This window comes from Dipodomys merriami, unplaced genomic scaffold (genome assembly GCF_024711535.1).
Source record: "Dipodomys merriami isolate MVZ:Mamm:240054 unplaced genomic scaffold, mDipMer1.0.p SCAF_29, whole genome shotgun sequence".
Classification (NCBI taxonomy): Eukaryota; Metazoa; Chordata; class Mammalia; order Rodentia; family Heteromyidae; genus Dipodomys; species Dipodomys merriami.
The window spans coordinates 19,299,177-19,318,051 of NW_027204381.1; the positions used below are offsets into that span (position 1 = coordinate 19,299,177).

The following is an 18,875-nucleotide window of genomic DNA, read 5'->3' on the forward strand; positions in this document are numbered from 1 at the left end:
TAAACAGTATTACAGTTAACAGAAATCTTTTTTTTTTTTTTTTTTTTGGGTCCGGTCGTGGGGCCTGAACTCTGGGCCTGGGTGCTGTCCCTCAGCTCTTCAGCTCAAGGCTAGCGTTCTACCACTTGAGCCACAGCGCCACTTCCGGCTTTTTTCTTTTTGCTTATGTGGTGCTGAGGAATCGAACCCAGGGCCTCATGCATGCAAGGCAAGCGCTCTACCACTGAGCCACCTTCCTAGCCCCTTAACAGAAATCTTTATTGCCATTTTGGGTTATTTCTCCAGGTTAGAACTCTAGGAACAGAGACTGTTTCGTCTCCAGATGCATCTAATCCAGTGGGTTTCCAGAACAGTCTACCCAATGTCTACCCACATCAGCTCTGCACATGCCTAACTATCCACACATTTGTCAACATTCAAACTTCCTCCACTCAACGTGAGACTGGACACAATGCTGTTCAGGAACCCGGGGTGCAACACACACACACACACACACACACACACACACACACACACACACATGCTAACTATTTCTGTCCTCCTTGTAGAACCTCATGACTCCTTCAGATCTCTGAGGATCTCAACAGGAATCCACCCTTGATGAGAACAAGGTCCCCCTCCCACCCGCCCCCCCCCATCCTCCTGAAGCAGGAGGCCTCTTGAGTACCGAGTGTCAGGTCCAATCGAGGCCACAAATGGCATCTCTAGGGAAAAACGGGGGAATTGGGCGCCACCATTTCCAAGGCCTCTCCTATCCCTGGCAAACGACTTCTGCCATCTGTGTGCACCACCTGGGAACTTGGGTACGTAGAGGAGGAGCTAGAGCAAGGGCAGGCACGGGGGGAAATCATTGTTTCAGAGTGAAGTGGAACAAACGCATGCTTCTAAGAGTGAAAGCAGAAAGGCCGCAGCTGGTGATCGCTGCCAGTCTCTACTCTAGAGACTCTCCGTTCTGCAGGCCCCGGGGCAGCACTCCCAGGGACTGGGAGATCACTGGGGCTGGAGATCACCTTTCTATCTCAGGTTTCTTGGTTCTTGTGACCTCAGTTTCCAGCTCTTGTAATTTGAGCTGGAACTGGGAGTAGGCCTCTCTGTGGGGGTAATTATGGGAGCCTCTCTTGGCTACCTATTGCCAAACCACATGTCCCTAACTAGCTGTTCACTCCCTAATCTGTGGGCAGCTAGCACTGACCAGATCCCCCCTTCTCTGCCTCCAGCCCTGAGACAGAAGGACTCAGCCTGGGACCCCTCCCAGGCTCCCAGCTTTGCCAGAGCAGCCTAACACAAGGCCACAGAGCCCCATCAATCCTCCCGGTGTTCTTAATTTTCAGTGGCCTCATGCTGGGTCTCCAGGCTCTCATTAAACCCAGAAACAGATTACAGTGGGGTCCCGAGGCAGATACATTTCTTGTCTCATATTTATGCCACTTTTAATTGTTGTTATTTAACAACTATTGAGCACCAATCTTGCCCAAGGTGGGCTTGGAGGAGGGGGCAGGGTAAATCCCCCCCCCCCCAGGATGCAGCTGTACGCCTGCCAGTCTGCATGCTTGGCAGGGCCGGGGGGGGGGGGGGCGGCGGTGTTCCCCACCCCTACCTTCCCAGACCCAGCACCCCAATTCCCTTTTACCAACAACCTTTCTGCCTACACTGCTACCCCCAACCCTGGGATATCATAGGGGAACCCCCAAATCCACCTCACCACCTTTGTTCCTTGGATTGAAATGTGTTCTTTTCTTACAAAATAAGCATGCATATAGAAAAACAGATGGCTAATATAAAAAGGCCTATAGGGTTGTTTTGTGGGTTTGGGAGGTGGGGTTTTTTTTTGCTATATTCTTTTCTCAATCATTTTTAGAAGAAACCGTTGTGGGGTTTTTTTGGAGGGGGGCTCAAAACAGTTGTATTTCCCTCCCTGAGCCTTCTCTGCCTCTTCTTCTTCCTCCAAGGTAAGCATTGCCCTGAGTATGGTGTTTATCATTCGTATAAACATTGTTATACTTTGGCTGCATATGTATGTATCCAGAAACAATACAGAGGACTGGTTTGCATGTTTTCAAACTTTACACAAATGGCACCATAATGTGTGCATCCTTCTGTAACTCGGTGGGGTTTTTTGTGTTTTGTTTTGTTGTTTTACATTTCACTTTTTTTCCCTCGAAATAATGTGTCCAGGCTGGTCCCTGCAGCACTGAACTCTGTTGAATGAACACAGAACATTGCAGTGGGGGTGGGGTGGGAGAGGGGACTTGAACTCAAGACCTGGGCACTGTCTCTCAGCTTTTTTACTCAGAGCTGGAGCACTCTACCACTTGAACCACACTGGTACTTCTGGCTTTTTGCTGATTTGTCTGTCTGGGCTGGCTTTGAACCATGATCCTCAGATCTCAGCCTCCTGAGTAGCTAGGGTTACAGGCGTGCGCCCCTGGCACCAGGCAGAAGATTGCATTTTCTCCATTTTTGGTTTCCAAATTTTGACCATCATACTCATGGCTGTGGTCACCCTGCCTGTACTCATGGCTCTTTGTGCACATGCGTGCAGATCCCTTGCAGGAACATACTTGTCCGAGCTCTTCCTGTGTCTGTCTTTCCTGTAGGGCTCAGCACTGTCACTATCACTATCACTGTCCCAGGTGCTCAGCCTACTTCAGCAGCATAGAGCAGCAAGAGAACTTGGGACATCGTGCTGGTGGCTCAGAAAGTCTCAAATTAAGGAGTAGTTCAGATTTCAGAGTTTAGGATTAAGGATTCCTATAGTATGGAAGGTCAGAGACTAGTTTGCATTGCAGCCTCCTATTGCTTGAACCCTGGTTAGGAACCCGTGTGGCCCCCTCCTTCCCCCATACTCACCTGCCTGCACCTCAGGAAGGAAACAGGAGTGCAAATACGTACCAGAGGTGGCTTTGGACCCACCCCTTCCCAGGGGACGCCCAGTGATAATTCAAGGGCACAAGTGGATGCTAGCGGGCTGAGACAGACAATCTCACACCCTTGATCGGTGAAAACCAAGCCCTGAAATGCCTTCCAGACTATTCTTGGCTCCAAATCTCCAGGCTCCCGTTACCTGTTCACATCACTCCACTCATACAGCATCATTTCCACGCCATGCTGGGTGCCTCTTGCGCTCCAGCCAAATGTGGCTGTTCTTTCTAAGAGCAAACCATTGCTCTCACTCTCACTCTCCCAGAAGTTTGCTTTCCTGCCCTCCTTCACCTGGGCCCCAGCGGCTCACTGCAACCACACTGGTGGCTTCCACGAGTCCAGAGACCCACGTGTTACCACCCGGTGACCCTCATCTGATAGTTCTAGGGCAGACGCGGTGTTTGTGCAACCGGCTTGTAGAATTCTGAGGTTGAACGCTGGCATTCTAGAAGTCCCTTGGAGGAGGCTCAGCTGGCCCCGTGGATCCCAGACTGCATCTCACAGCGGACCAGAGAGGCCCAGACCCACCTCCCCTCTCTCAGCAACGCAGACAACGTCCTGACTCTCCCACAGCCTCCTCCCACACTCACCTGTATCCGAAGCTCACCTCTCCTGTGATGTAGCAAGCCTACCCGGCACCCACAACTTGTGCCCATACCTTGTAGACTTCATTCAATAGGGGCAGGCTCAAGGCTGACCACAAAATATAAAACACCTCAAAGATAAACAGGAAGACAGACACTGGCTCTTTGTCCAGGAGAAGGGGCCAAGCCTGGGACCTTCTCCCTTAAGCAGGGGGCCCCTCGTCCCACGCCTCTCTCCGCTCTGCTCTGGGAGCTGCAGGGGATTTCCATAGGTGGACCCCTATGGGGTCCTATGGCGTGTCGCTAGTAGAAAGTGTGAGCACGTGTGCCCATGACATCAACACATTGATACTATTTATACACGTGCATACATCTGTGTTTTGATTTCAGTGTGTTTCGGGGGTGTGTGGGAAGAGGAAGCTTCCCCGCATCCCTTGGGGTGCCCCCAAGCGAACCCCCCTGGGACGCCGCGTCTACATAACATCGTGTACACCGCATCTCGCACGCAGGAAGTGCTCCAAAATATGTGCTAAACTCGATAACGAACTCAAAATTCAGTCAGCTGATGGCTGCTGATGCCAACACAGCCAGGGACACCAAGCCTGGAGGACGGGACTCGGTGTGAGACAAGGCCTGCGCAGGCGCGGCCTGGCCCAACCCAGGACGTGAGCTTGTGTCTAGCCCCGGAGGAGGACCACCCCTCCCAGCTGGAGAAGCCTTATAAAACAGCTTCACTGGGCCTCTACCAGTGATGGGGGGTTGGGAGGGGGGGTCCTCTGGAACATTCCAGACGCAAGCGCTTTCCTTTTCTGTGTCCTACCCTAAGGCAAAGAAAGACCTTGTGTGAAAACTTTGCTATACAAAGTCTCAGAAAACCCACCACACTGACGCTCAGCCCACACCCCGTGGGCACCAGTACCCAGGGGGCAGAAGCTGAATTGAGAGCTAGGACCCCCCCCCACCTCACCCATCCCACCCCCATCACTCCTCCCCCAACCCCTTTCTCTCTTCTCCTCATTTGTCTTCTCCTAGCTCTCTCTGGGATTCCGGAAGATTCTCTATCCCTAAAGACATGGGTATTCAGGCCTGCTCTGAGCCCCCAAACACCACGCGCCCCTGCAGTGGAGAAAGGAGCCTGAGGTAGAAAAGGGAAACACTTCCTGCTCACTGGCCTTGCTCCAAGCCCAGGGGCCTCTCACCTGCCCTTGCTGCGTCTCCAAGCTGGCAGCATTCCACTGCAGCGCAGGCTGGGGGGCCGAGGCTCTGGTGGTCTTTGCACACAGACAAATGCCAGGCAGACCCCCAAAGCAGGAACAGCACACAAGGGCTTGGGCCCTGGGCTCAGGGCAGTACCACCACGGGCTCCCTGCCTCTGCTTCCCCCTCATGGTGAATCTCACCATCTTGCCATTTTGCCTACTACCCTAAAGGTCACGTGACTCCTGTGTAAGGAGACTGTGTTTCCTTCTAGACCCTCACACCTGCATTGGGCACGATCCACAAAGACCTTCCAAGCCCTGGGTCAGTTGGCAAGTTTGTGTCTGCCCAGGCCTAGGAAGAATTGAAAACCTATGTACAGAGAATTTATATGCAGAAAACAGACCTATATTTTTAAAAAGTAATATAAATAGAAAACAGAATTTCCCAATAGAGAGGTTGAGAGCTGGGGGATCATTGTTTGAAGCCAGCCAGCTAAGAGACACACTTGAGACTTTCTCAATCAATATCTGGGTATGGTGACTCTTGTCTGATATCCCAGCTGAAAGTAGAAAACAGGAGGATCACAGTTCCAAGCCAACCAGAGTCAAAAGAAGGCCTGAGAGACACATCTTGAAGGAAGAAAGCTGAGTGTGGCAGTGTGTATCTATCACCCCAGCTCCCATGGGAAGCATAAAATAGGCAGATCCTGGTCCAGGCACATATCTGTACCAAAAGAGAGATACCATCTCAGAATAACCAGTGCAAAAAAGGGATGGAGGCATGGCTCAGAAGTAGAGCACTCGCCTGGCCATCAATTCAAAACACTTGCCTAGCCCTGAATTCAAAACCCTAGTAATGCCAACAATAAGTAAGAAAAGAGAGAGATAAAAAAGAAAGAGAGAGGAAAAGAGAAAGAAAGAAAGAAAGAAAGAAAGAAAGAAAGAAAGAAAGAAAGAAAGAAAGAAAGAAAGGAAGGAAGGAAGGAAGGAAGGAAGGAAGGAAGGAAGGAAGGAAGGAAAATAAGGAAAGATGTATCCAATTTCTAATCCTTGGGAGTGAGAATAGTAAGCCCTGAAAGGTTAAAGAATATGTCCCAGGTCCTCTGACTAGTGAGAAGCAGGGTCAAGATTCGAACCCAAGTCTCTCAGAAGGTCTTTCTTACCACAGAGCTTCACTCCATTATAAGAGTCTCCATGCCAGCCCTGCTGACTGGTGGCATAACAAGATCAAAGGTGGACTTATTCTGGCAGCCACTGAACCAGGCAGAAATCATAGCACCCTTCCCTTGAGCTCACCCCCTTTACCACCAAATTTAAAGGGTTCGCCGCTCTCCAGGTTCGATCCTCCTCCAAGCATTGGACAGACAGTTTGCGCACCTACTGTGTGCCGGCCCCCAGTGAGGCTTCCAGCCTTATAGATGTGATCACCCCGCCTGCTGCATGTGCCCCCCACGGCCTCCCAGTGCTCCGAGCCTCAGCGCTCTCTTTCCACGGCTCTGGCTCTGCCAGCGTGCCACAGTATTCCAAATCACAAGCTTGGCAGGAAGTGTCACCCATACATAGTCCCACTGTGTTATAACGCCACCGTTGCCTTCCTGCCGCCCTGCGTGAGATGCCAGGGTTCAGCGAACGGTGCCTGTGTTTGCAGCGAGATGGGGAACTAGAGGCCACGCCGACTCTGATGTGAGCACCAGCAAAGCAAATGTGTTTTTGAAAACCCTATAATTTTCCCGCAACCCTTGACTTCACTAAACACACATTTTTCGACTACGGCACAGTTAGGTAGGTATTAAACAAAAATGAGGGAGTCTAATGATGATGTATGTGTAGGATAACCTTCTAGAAAGAATTCCGTGCTGATTTCAGGGTAACTTACAGAGGGACCAACTTAACCAAACAATGCCACCTGTCCCTGTCCGCTGTGGCGGTGTGAGCCCGGGGCTGAGCGCGTGCCTGGCACTTGTTTGAAATCTGCTGCAATTCACCCAGTGGGTGCTCTGGAAGCAAAAAAACACCCACCACGCACTAAATGGAAAAGCAAAACAGGACACATGCACACACGGCCAGGGGCACGTGTGGACATGGGACATTTCTGCTTGATTGGGGAGCAAGGCAGATGGAAAAGAGCAACCCGCCCCCATGGGACTGGAGAAATCTTGGAGAGTTGGGGTGGCGCCCATGCGGAAGCCCCTGGGACCCAGTCGTCCAAACCTAGAGTTCCCGTACACCCACTCCTGATGGTAGGACCTTGGACAGCACCCCCCCCCCCCACCGGGCCCTCCCAGCCCTCTAATCCTTGGTCTCTGCCAGCCCAATGCCTCTGTGAAGCCTAGGTTCCCCACAGGCCTAACAGAATTGGTCAGATAAGGCTCATGAGGAGCAGAAAGCAGCACACAGATGACAGGCAGCGCAGAGCGTGGACGGCACAGGTAGCCAAGAGCCGAAACTGCCCAGCTCTGGTCTCAGATATGGCCCTGCCACCTCCTCGCCCGATGACCCCAGGCCAGTAGCTGACTGGCCAGGCCTCAGACTCCTCGACTTCTACACAGGACAAAGGACAGGTGTGAAGCTAGGGGAAATGACACAGGAACGGCTCTGGTCACACATAGGCACTCAATAACAGATCACTTACTTCTTCCTGGGATGATATGCAGGTCATCTGACTAGGAAGAGAACGCTTTTGCTGCCTCCAAATGCTGCCTTTGCGTCTCTCACCTGCAGGGTGCTCAGAGGCTTCCAAAGGCAGGATTTTCTCTGTGCATTTGGAGGAAGAACGTGAAAGTGTGTACCTGATATTCTCTTCCCCACCAAAGCCAACTGTAAAAGCCAGCTGTCTCTCTGGAACCAACTGCCTCTTCCAGGGAAACAGTACTTGCTGAGGCTCCCATATCAACAAACAAATGGGGTACAGTGGTCGCATCGGTAATCCCAGCTATGTGGGAAGTGTAGGTAAGAGGATCCCAGTCCAAGGCTAGCTGGGCAAAATGCACAAAACTCTATCTGCAAATTAACCTAAAGCCAAGAGGGCTTAGTGCCTGGATAAAACCATAGAGAGAGTAACTGCATAGCAAGTGCAAAGCCCTGAGTTCAAACCCCAGTACTATCAGAAAAATAAAAACCCACAGACAGGCACTGGTGGCTCACACCTATAATCCTAGCTATTCAGGAGGCTGAGATCTGAGAATCACAGCTCAAAACCAGCCTGGGCAGGAAAGTCTGTGAAACTGTGATCTCCAGTAAACCACCAGAAAACCGGAGGTAGAACTCTGGCTCAAAGTGGGAGAGCACTAGACTTGAGCAATAGGGCTCAAGGACAGCACCCAGGCCCTGAGTTCCAACCCTACAATCAATAGATAGATAGATAGATAGATAGATAGATAGATAGATAGATAGATAGATAGATAGATAGATAGATAGATAGATAGATAGACAGACAGACAGACACCCACAAATCTCCATTTGGAGATGACTACAATATACCCCAGCCATGTTTTTCCAGTTATCACCATGAAATATTGGCACTCAGGCAGTGGTCATCTGTCTGGGCTCAAGATTACATTTAGGGGAGCCAGACTCCACTCACAAGTCTGGTAACCATGACAACACCCCCACTCCCATGTGACTTTGGGGTCCCTTCCCCTCATCACAGATCAGAGTGAAAGGGGAGAAGGAACCACCCCACTGTCCCTGATCCATTGTCCCCTCTGAGCTCAGGAGGGGAGGGCAAGGAAGGAGAGGGGACAGCAGGGGAGGGGAGGGCAGGGGAAGGCCTGAGTACAACAAGGACTCACCCTGAGGATGCCACACCCCTGTACTTTTCAACTCTCCTCACAGGACAAAGCCCGCTAATGGCTGGGCAGGCTGGCAGAGCTGGAGTTGGGAGTGGGGAGGGAGTTCAGCAAAGGCTTCCCGGGAGGAGGTTAGTCTGGGTGACACTTAAATCCATCCTTAGTGGAAATCAGGAAAGACATCCTGGAAAGAGATCCAGCTATTTGAACATGACTTTGAAGGATGGATAGGGTTTAGACTAGGAAGGAAAAAAGCTGATAGTTAAAGGAGGAAAGAAAAAAAACCTTCTCCTAGGAGTGGTTAGAATGGAGTGGCTGGCACGCACAGGAGAGGCTGGCAGGCCAGTGTGGGACTGCAGCCCTGCCCTCACAAAGGGGGCCGGGCTACATGATCTCTGACTATAGATGTTCACTTCCTGCCTGCCTATGCCCCAAACCCACCTCCCACCCCAGCTGGTGTAGACACATGAAAACCAAAGTAAGCTTCCAGTCAGCCTGAGCAAATTGTCCTTAGGAAGTGGAATCTGCACACCAAGGCCAAAGCAGGTTGGATCACCCTTGCTTCCCATGTTGGGGTTCCCTGTGCAGCTGGTCAGAGCTCCCCCATCAGAAGCTTTTGTTTGTCCACTGATCTTTAGCCAAAGCCTCTAGTCCTGGTACATACACCCAGAGGTGGCTACAAGGGCTGACAATGACATGTTTTTGATGTCTCCCACCCCACCCCAAGCAAGTCCAAGGCCAAGGACAGGCCCTCCTCCTAGGTTGAAAGCTGAGGTCAACTGATTCCTAATGAAGGATCTTCTCTGACAAGGCCGCAGGAAGCCAAGGAAGCTGAGAACCCCAGCTCAAATCCAGACTTTATCCCTGTTAGCTGTGTGGCCTCAGATAAGATGCTTAGCTTGCCTGGGCCTCCATAGCCTCATTTGCAAAATTGGAAAACAAAACAGAACAGAAGAGAACAAAACCAAACCCCACATTATCTCTCTTAAAGGGCGATTGTGAGGATTAGAGATAATGTATGTAAAATGCCAAACCCCAAAAGGGGGCTCCACACATGAGAGGTATTATCATTAATCTTATTATTATTTCTCTGTGACAGAGCTATGCTGGTCATGGGGATAAAACGATGAGAAAGATATCGCCATCCACCCTCCTGTTCAGACAGACAGACAAGACAAGACAGAAGAAAGAAGCAGCAGGAATGCACCATGTATCTGCCAGCAGGCTCATCTGTCAGCCTCAAGGATCTAAGCACCAACGGGAAGAGGGCATGGAATCTACCAGGCTGGTTCAGGCAGCAGGGATGTGTGGAAGGAGGCATGGAAGCTGGAGGAAGGCGGGTTAAATCACTGGGCTCTCACCTGTGGACAAAAGTGGGCTGCATGGAGGAAGAGGAGGAGTCCTCGAAGGGGGAGGGGCTTTTTAGAAAGGTACCTCTCTACCTCATCCTTGCCCGACATGACCCCATTCTCCCTGCTTCTCTCTTCCCACAACAGTAATGGCCCAGACAACAGCCCAGCCTCCAGGGTGGCCATCCAAAGTGGGCCAGAGGCCTCATCCAGGATCGCCTTCCAGAGTAACAGAGAACACATCTGGCCTGTATTTGAGTAGTGTCCAAAACTCCCCGCTGAGGCTAAGACAGTCAGGCAGGATGCTGGAGAAGAGCATGCTGGGAAACTCCCATAAGGAACCCGCTTTGATATAATCAGGTCTGGTGGAAATTAAAAGCTATTAGGAACAGGGCCGGATTTATCTTTATATCCAATAACATGCATTGTAATGGTGATCATGCAGATGGGAAATTAAACCACATCTCAGCTCACTGGAGGCCTTAATTTTAATTTATGTTTGTGCACAGTCCTTAGTCCTCCCATGATCACCCTACTGGCTCCAGGATCAAGTCCCCCAGGAGAGAAGGAGGGGCAGACACAGCCCGATTATAGGACAAAGACTCGCTGGAAGGAGGGGAAGTTGAGACCAGCAGCAGCTGACCCAGTAAGGGGCCACAGGAAAGACAACATTTGGGGCCGTCTGTCCTCCCAGCCTTTGGAAAGCACAGCAAAGGACTATGGCTACCTCCAAGATAGTCATAGATAGTCCAAAAGCAGATGCTCCATCATGGAATACCAGAAACAGGGGCTGGCAGCAGCCTGTGGGCCATAAGCTCCTCCCCCTTACCCTTCCTGGGCCCTGATTGGCACATGTCTGCCTCCCTCCTCCTCCTCCTCCTCCTGCTTTCCAGTCTCAGTCCTGGCCTTCTCTGTATTTTGTGGAGTTTGCAAATCCAGCCCACCCAGAGGTCAACATCCACGCAGGTCCTCTGATACAGAACCAATCCTGAAGCGCCCACAGGAGGTGAACCAGGCTCTGACAACCCTTCCTTACCATTTACATCAACTCATCACCAAGTCATCCCCCAACCCTGTAAGGAACTGTTACCAGACCTTCCCATTTCAAAATACACACACACACACACACACACACACACACACACACACACACACACACACACACACACACACACGCACGCGCACACACACATACTAGTATGAATGTGGATAGCAGAAAAGTCCTAATTTTATACAGAAAAAAAAAATCAAACCAGTTTGCATTTTCCAGATTTAAAGCATGTGGTAATGTGGCATGTGTGCCCCAGCAGAGCCTCTCTCCTACAGAGGCTGCAGGACACAAACCCTGCTCTCTCTGGTTCTTACTGGTTCCTCCAGGACCATTATAGTTAGAGTCACGTGCATAAGGCAGTCTGTCCTTGGATCTAACAGGCAGCTGTAGAATGATCTAGAATGATTATGGATGGGATTGGAGGGCTGGGCTGGGGCGGAAAATTCTCCAAGACCAAAGCAAAGATGAGGGTTCTAACGCACCAAAGATGAACACAGCCCTGCAGATTAACATCAAGGCCACTTCCCCGATAATTACCCCCTCTGGGGCCTCCAGCCCAGTCTTGACATCAAAACAGCCCTGAAGCACCAACTACAAGGGCCGCCTGGGGGAGGCTCCCACCTCCAGCTCCTCAGCCCAGGAGCGGGTTAAACCATCTTCCCTCATCTGTACTGGTCTGCCACACTCGCCCTCATTTTAATGCCTCCCAGAATCCATCGCTCACTGGACACCAAGTGAATGTTGGCCTGTACACAAGGCAGGGGTACATGGATGGACCCCACCCAATTCTCACCCTAAGGAGACACCACCCCTGGCAGACGCAATCTCGTAAGTGACACAGACTCCCACACAATACACCAGGACAGACTCCAGCAAGAACAGAGAGATCCACCATGGCTAGGAGTCAGCATGCCCCCAGTGTGTGCCGGGCAGTGCTCTGCACATTACAGACACGTGTGAACTCATTGTATTCTTTCTTCAACCCTGTGAGCCCATTTTACAGTTGGGGGAACTGTAGGGGCAGATAACTGGAGTGAGTTTCAAGCCCAAGTCCTCCGGTCCCAGATTCTGGGCTCTTAAGTCATTACCTTGGATCTGGTTCCACTAAGCCTTTCCTTAAAAATCCAGCCTTGGCTGGTGTTCCTTCCTGGAGCCATCACTTCCCATATGCAAAGCCCCCACAGCACTGAGGGTAGTACGTCATTGTTGAGGTCTGTGGGTGCAAGAATGCACCTCTGGGTGTGGCTGAATGCACCTAGCAGATGAAAAACAGACAGACAAACAGAGGTGGATTCAAGCTCCAACCTCTGCTTCATACACATGTGACCCGGAAGAAGTTGCTTTCTTTCTTTGAGTCTCAGTCTCCTCTTCTATAAAGTGAAGGGCGGGGATATACTTCAGGACCTTTGTGAGACTAAAATGATACCAGGCTGGAAGGTTTCTTAGCCCACAGCCTGGAAAAACAGTAAGCACTCCTGATATTTCTTTGTCACTATTGTTTTAATGGATCTAAGGCTTAGTCCATAAATCCAGTTGTATAAGAAATTCCATGTTACCACATTTTAAATACCTTAAAATCTGACTCTGCTAGGAAGGCAGCACATTCTGGCTGATGACATCAGAAGCACAACATTACTGGGGCTTCTCCCAGAGCTGTGCCAAGATCTGCCCAGGTCCCCGGTACCCCACCAGCCTTCACAAACACTGGCCCCATTCCCTGCCTGCAGGACCCTTTGGATCTTTGGCTTCGTATCCCCTTGTCTCATTTGGACACCATTAACCCCGACCTCAGTCTCAGGCCTGTGGGGTCCCACACAGCCACCCAGGGGCTCTCAGGCCTTGCCAAGGTGAAAAGGAACATAACAATTAGAAACTCACAACCGCAGCAGAGGCAGCAAGATGAGCGCACAACACAGGATTAACTCCATCTCCAACGCTAGCCGCTGAGCAAGGCGAGGATTCAAGAAGAGCCCCATTGGCTGGGAAGATGTCAGCCCCACTCCTCTCAGGAGTATCTTCTGGGACCTCCATAAACCCAGTAGAGGTCCAGGCCCTGAGGACAATATCACCACCTCCCCCCAGAGAGAGGGACCAAAGACACTCTTTGTCAAAGCATCACCAGAGCAGTAACCAATCACTCCTCAGAACTGATGTCAACGTCTCATGTAGCATCCTGGCCAGTGCAGGCACCAGCCCCCACCCCAGCGGTCGCACCATCCACCTCCACGTGAGTTCTTCCTACCTGGGCTGATGGAGACCGTGTCTTTCTCCCAGGATACAACGCTAATGTATTCCTGCACTGTAGAGGGAATGAGGCACTTGAAGACCGCCACGTTTCCACGCATTGACCTTTGATCCTCCACCCGGACGGTGTAGGGTTCCCTGAAAACTGCAGCAAGATTGAGAGAAGAGTGTCACAAGGCTAGCAAGTGATGTGTATGTGTGTATGTGTGTGTGTGTGCGTGTGATTTACTCTTCACCCCCAGTATCCTCTTCCTCCCATCCTCTCGTTGGCTCCTTCCTCCCCAGATAGTACTTCCCTTTTATACTCATGTCCCATTATTATTATTAATTATAATCATTATTATTGTTTTTGGTCTAGAGGCCACATATGAATGGAAACATGCAATAGTTGGCTTTCTGAGCTTAGCTTATCTCCCTCAACATGATGAACTGTGGACCTCCCATTTGTTTGCTTATAAACAAATAAGCATCTCCTTTCTCCAACCTTCTCCCTACCCCACAGCTATAGACCCCACCACCCTGCTCATCACAAAAGTGCACCTCCTCTGCAGCACCAGACACTTAATTGCAACCCCTTCATTTCAGTATTAGTGACTGGGGTGTGGAGGTAAGGGCTGCAAGGACATCAAGACGCTGCAGTATCATCAGCTAGGGGCAAGGAATGAGGCTAGAACTCCTTAGGAAACCAAAGTCGAGTCCCTGTGTCATCTCTGGTCCCTGAGTGACATCATTTGAGGACACAGGAGCTGCCATTTGAAGAAATGAAACCTGTGGCATGTGAGGTAACAAGTTGGGGCCATTCCAATGCATCCTGGGAAATGTAGTTCAGATACCAGACTTCCTATTAGGGCTGGCCATTGGAGGAGTTGGGGTGGGGGTGGGGGGGGGAGGAATGTAATTGACAAGGAAAGAGGCTATTTAAAACAAATTGTCTCCAAATGTAGAGCATCTCCATGATCCCTGCTGCTTTTCCCGCCTCCTGTCACCACCTGCAACCCCCAGCCTTGAAACTCTGAAACCCCCTTTCTCTCAGGACTTACTCCTACCTCCCTCCAGGGTTAGTTTCTGGGTGCTGTAACCTGCTCATGTCCTGCTCATGACCTAGCCTTAGGAATGAGACTGAGAGAGTCCCGCTCTGCGCTGTCCTCCTCTGCGTGGCCTCTCCCAGAGACTCATGCCATCCTCCCTCCAAGAACTGGAATGTCCACAGCGCTACCGCTGCCTGCCGACCTTGTCCCACAGCGGCACCTGGGCAGTGTGCCCTTCGTCTCCTCTCCTTGCCATGGTTGCCAGGGCGACATTTAAGACCCTGGCAGCCCCCCAACTGTGCACCTGCAGCTTCCCTGGCACCATGAAGAGCCTCTTAATTGGTTGTGTCCCCATTGGGCCTGGTGCTCCCTGGCCCTTCTCGGGGCCGTGGCTGGGCTGGAGGAGGGATGCAGTGGAAGTGGAGGAGAGGCAGGAGAAGGGGAGAGGGGAGGCGTTGCCAGCTGCCTGGGGCTGTGGTACAGCACACACGAGGATCCTGAGGGAACGCCCCATCCTTGGAGAGGTGCAGGGTGTGGGGGTGAATGACTGGGGTGTATTTCACACTACCCTGCGGGATCCAAGGATGACCCAGCATCAAGCCAGCAGGCCCTGCCTTCCTCTCCAGCAGCCTGGAATTCTGAGATACCTCAGTTTCCTCATTGTCAACAGTGTCTAAAAGGCCTGGCCCATAACATACTTCCTCAAGACTGGCTTGCACAGTTAGCAGCATTTCTGTGTTACACTCATTATGTGTCCTGAGCCCCTTGTGGCCTTAGTCCCCCCAAAATAAGATGCCCCTTGCCACCCAGTGATGCTGTTTGCAGTCCAAACAGGAATCCCTTCCAGGTCTTGAAGCTTCCAGACCCCAGCCCTGGGCATTGCAATAGACTGTGTCGTTGCAGAGGGCCAGTGACAAAACGGATTCTCCCAGGAAGCCCAGGAAAGGGACCCTGAGCAGCATGGCCCTGCCTCTAAAGGTCCACATCTACCCTCAGACAAACCCCCTGCAGAAAGCAGAGCCCTTGCCTCAGTTTACCACACCCAGATACTGGAACATTATCTCTGAGAGAGGTCAGCGATCTCATCTTGCAAGGCGTGCCAGATTGTCAGGAGGCCTCTCCAGAGACCCACTTTTCCGGGCCTGCTGGACCCAGCCGCTGGCCCCGCTTTTCCGGGCCTGCTGGACCCAGCCGCTGGCAGGATGCCACACCCTCATTCTGGGGCTGTGCAGCCAGCGGGCTCAGGCACTGCCTGTGCTCTTGCTCCCCGGGTGCCCTGCTAAGAAAACCGCTGGCCAGAACATACCTTACTAGCGTGTCATGAGACCCCAGAGAAAGAGCTGATCTCAGCCACCCAGGAAAAAGAGATTTTCTTTTTTGTAAAGAGTTTTAGTCAGCCAGGTGTGAGTGGCTCACGCCTGTAATCCTAGCTATTCTGGAGGCTGAGATCCGAGGATCATGGCTTGAAGCCGGTCCAAGCAAGAAAAGTCCATGAGACTCTTCAATTAACCACCAAAAACTCAAAAGTACAGCTATGAATCGAGTCGTAGAGCTTGAGACTTGGGAGAAAAGGCTCAGGGACAGCACCTAGGCCCTGAGTTCAAGCCTCAGGACACTTTCTCTCTCTCTCTCTCTCTCTCTCTCTCTCTCTCTCTTTCTCTCTCTCTCTCTCTCTTTCTCTCTCTCTCTCTCTCTCTCTCTCTCACACACACACACACACACACACACACACACACACACACACACACACACACTAAAAATTATTCTAGTCATTCATTCATTTTTTGGCAGTACTGGGTTTTGAATTCAGGTCCTCATACTCGCTACACAGGTGTTCTACCTCCTAAGCCACCTACCCAGCAAGATATCCTGTTTTTCTCTAAAGAGACCAAGCTAGAAACACTCACTTTCTTCCCTCCATTCACGCTCCTCAAGGCCCAAATCCTCCACTGCTACAAATTTGCTATCATGATTCTTATCCAAATGCTCATCTTTTGCAGGCCTACTTGCACGTTTCTTGGTTTCAGCAAACCCATGCTTTGTCCTTACTCCTGGTGTGTTTTGTTCAATTCTTTTTTAAAATATCTTTTAAAAATATCTTTTAATAAAAAAATGCTTGCACTCATGAATGGTGCCATATGCAAACATCTCTCAGCAGTGAGAGGTTTAAAACAATGTGCAGACACCAGGCGCCGGTGGCTCCCGCCTGTCATCCTAGCTACTCAGGTGGCTGAGATCTGTGGATCGTGAAACCAGCCCCATGAAACTCTTGTCTCTAACGAACGACCAGAAAACCAGAAGTGGTCCTGTATTGCGCTATCCTTTAGCACAGAGAGGCTCAGGGACAGCACCCAAGCCCTAAGTTCAAGCCCCAGGACCAGCAAAAACAAAAGAAAACAAGTACAGTCCACGCATGCAACAGAATGCTATACAGCAATGACAATGAATGGCTTTGTACAATGCCGTCAGGAGAGTGAGCCACAGACCCAGAGGACACACGGCAGGACTCCGTGTGCGTGAAGTCCGCTAATTCACACATGTGTTCTTCAATCAAAAGATGTTTTAGAAAAACAACCATGGCCAATATTTCCTGTGAGTCCAATACCAAAGTGACTGTGGTTCTTAGTGTGGAGATATTTAATCTCGTTGAACGTTGCCTGCCCTGGCAGTTGGTGCACCAGGTATTTGCTTTGACTGTGCAGATGTGAAAACTGAGGCTTGGAAAGGCATCACCTAAATGGACAATGGGGTGAGTGGCCCAGCTGATATTCAAGAGGAGACCCTGGCCCCCAAGAGCCTGGTCTCTTCCAAGATTCTGGGCAGCCGCACACCTCCCAACACCATCCCTCGTCCCCACCCCAGGCCGGTCCCAACCCCGCACCTGCTTTGACGCGGATGTTGGGGCTCCGGATCTTGCCCGCAGCATTCTCCGCGGTGCAGAAGTAGTCATTGTCGTGGATGAAGCTATTGAAGGCGGAGGGGGAGAAGGGGTAGAGCTGCAGCGTCCCGTTGGCGTGCACGTGCCGAATGTGGGGCACGTCGTAGATGTCGTCCCCCGTGGCCAGGTACCATCGAAGGGCCGCGCTGGGGGAGCCCGCGGCCGGGCAGGGCACCACCACCCCCACGGAGCTGGAGAAGGTCACCTGCTGCAGGGAGTCATTTACAAAGTAGAGGCTGGTGCCGACATCCTCAGGGCGGGCTGCAGGGGAGGCAAAGGGAAAAGGGCAATTAGATGGACACCATTTCTACCAAGGCCACAAAGGCCTGACCCCCACACCCCAGGCTTGCACTCATTCACCTGGCCTCTGAGCATTAGCCGTTCAATACGCATATATTGAGCACTGAGTCTATACCAGGCACTGGAAAAGAAGAACGATAGATACTTCCTGTCCTAAAGAAGCCACCAGATTGGCACGGGCCTGGCAGACATTCAAGGGCTCACCCTCCTGGTGGAGCCAAGGTCATGGGGAGAGGCATCCCCATCTACATATTGGGAAAGACACCACAATACCTAGAGAAATCAGCATTTACTGAATACCTACTACAGCTGGCTCCCACCCATATCCGGCTCTCTGGCACAGCCAGAAAAGGCAGGGACAGCTCTCCTTTGAGACCTTTATAGATGGGCAGTTCCCCTTCTACAGAGCCAAGATCAGTAGGTGCCTGTCCAGGATCAAGTTACAGAACTGAAACTTGAACCCATTGCTCCCATCCCCTGCTCACAGATGAGTGGCCAAATATCTCCAAGCCATGGCCAAGACGAATGGCTGGAAGAAGCCAGATGCCCCGCTGGGGGACAGAAGGTGGCTTGAGACTATCATGGACCCCTAAGACTATGGGGAGATGCCCTCCATCGCCCTAAAAGATTGGGTTCATAGGGGCTGGGAAGGTGGCTCAGTGGTAGAGCACTTGCCTTGCATGCATGAGTTCGATTCCTCAGCACCACATAAGCAAAAAGAAAAAAGCCGGAAGTGGCGCTATGGCTCAAGTGGTAGAGCACTAGCCTTGAGCTGAAGAGCTGAGGGACAGTGCCCAGGCCCAGATTTCAGGCACCATGACCGGACCAAAAAAAAAAAAAAGATCGGGTTCATGAACAAAAGACCCCGCTTGGCAGGGCACCAGTGGCTCCCCCCTAAAATCCCAGCTTCTCAGGAGGCTGAGATCTGAGGATCACAGTTCAAAGCCAGCCCTGGCAGGGAAGTCCATGAGATTATTATCTCCAATTAACCACCCAAAAGCTGGAAGTGGAGCTGTGGCTCAAGCCGCAGAGCACCAGCCTCAAGTGAAAAAGCTCAGGGACAGCACCCAGGCCCTAGATCTGGGCACCAAAGACCCAACTCTTGTGCCAACCACAAGGGGAACTCCCTTGCACTTGTGAAATGAGCAGTGGGGAAGGATGGACTGACATTTCGCATGTCACCTTCCCTCCTGCTTTCATCCAGCTGCCTAAATTAGATTCGGAGAGCGCCCCCACCCCCTCCCCGCTTCCCACCCTTGAGTCTGCCCCTTTAAGAAGGCCGGGCCAGTGGAACAAACCCAGGGGAAGAGAGGGCCTGGCCCCAGGTCTCCAGCTGGAAGCCCATCCCTCTCCACCAGGAAGATCAAGGAGCAAACAAACCACTGCTGTTTGTTCCCAGTGTGTTTCAGGGGACCCAGCTTGACCTCCATTTCCACAACTTCTTAGGGAGGGGAGGAGAAGGCCCACATCCGG

The 18,875-nt window shown here is 51.5% G+C and overlaps 1 protein-coding gene across 1 annotated transcript in view; it reads right to left on the reverse strand.

Moving 5' to 3' along the window:
• Positions 1–18,875, reverse strand: part of Dscaml1 (DS cell adhesion molecule like 1) — a 248,320-nt gene that overhangs the window by 213,993 nt on the left and 15,452 nt on the right. The window contains exons 2-3 of the mRNA XM_070038562.1: positions 17,046–17,363; positions 13,135–13,281 (exon numbers count right to left, since the gene is read on the reverse strand). Coding sequence (XP_069894663.1) covers positions 13,135–13,281; positions 17,046–17,363 — 465 coding nt within the window. The remainder of the gene's footprint in view (positions 1–13,134; positions 13,282–17,045; positions 17,364–18,875) is intronic.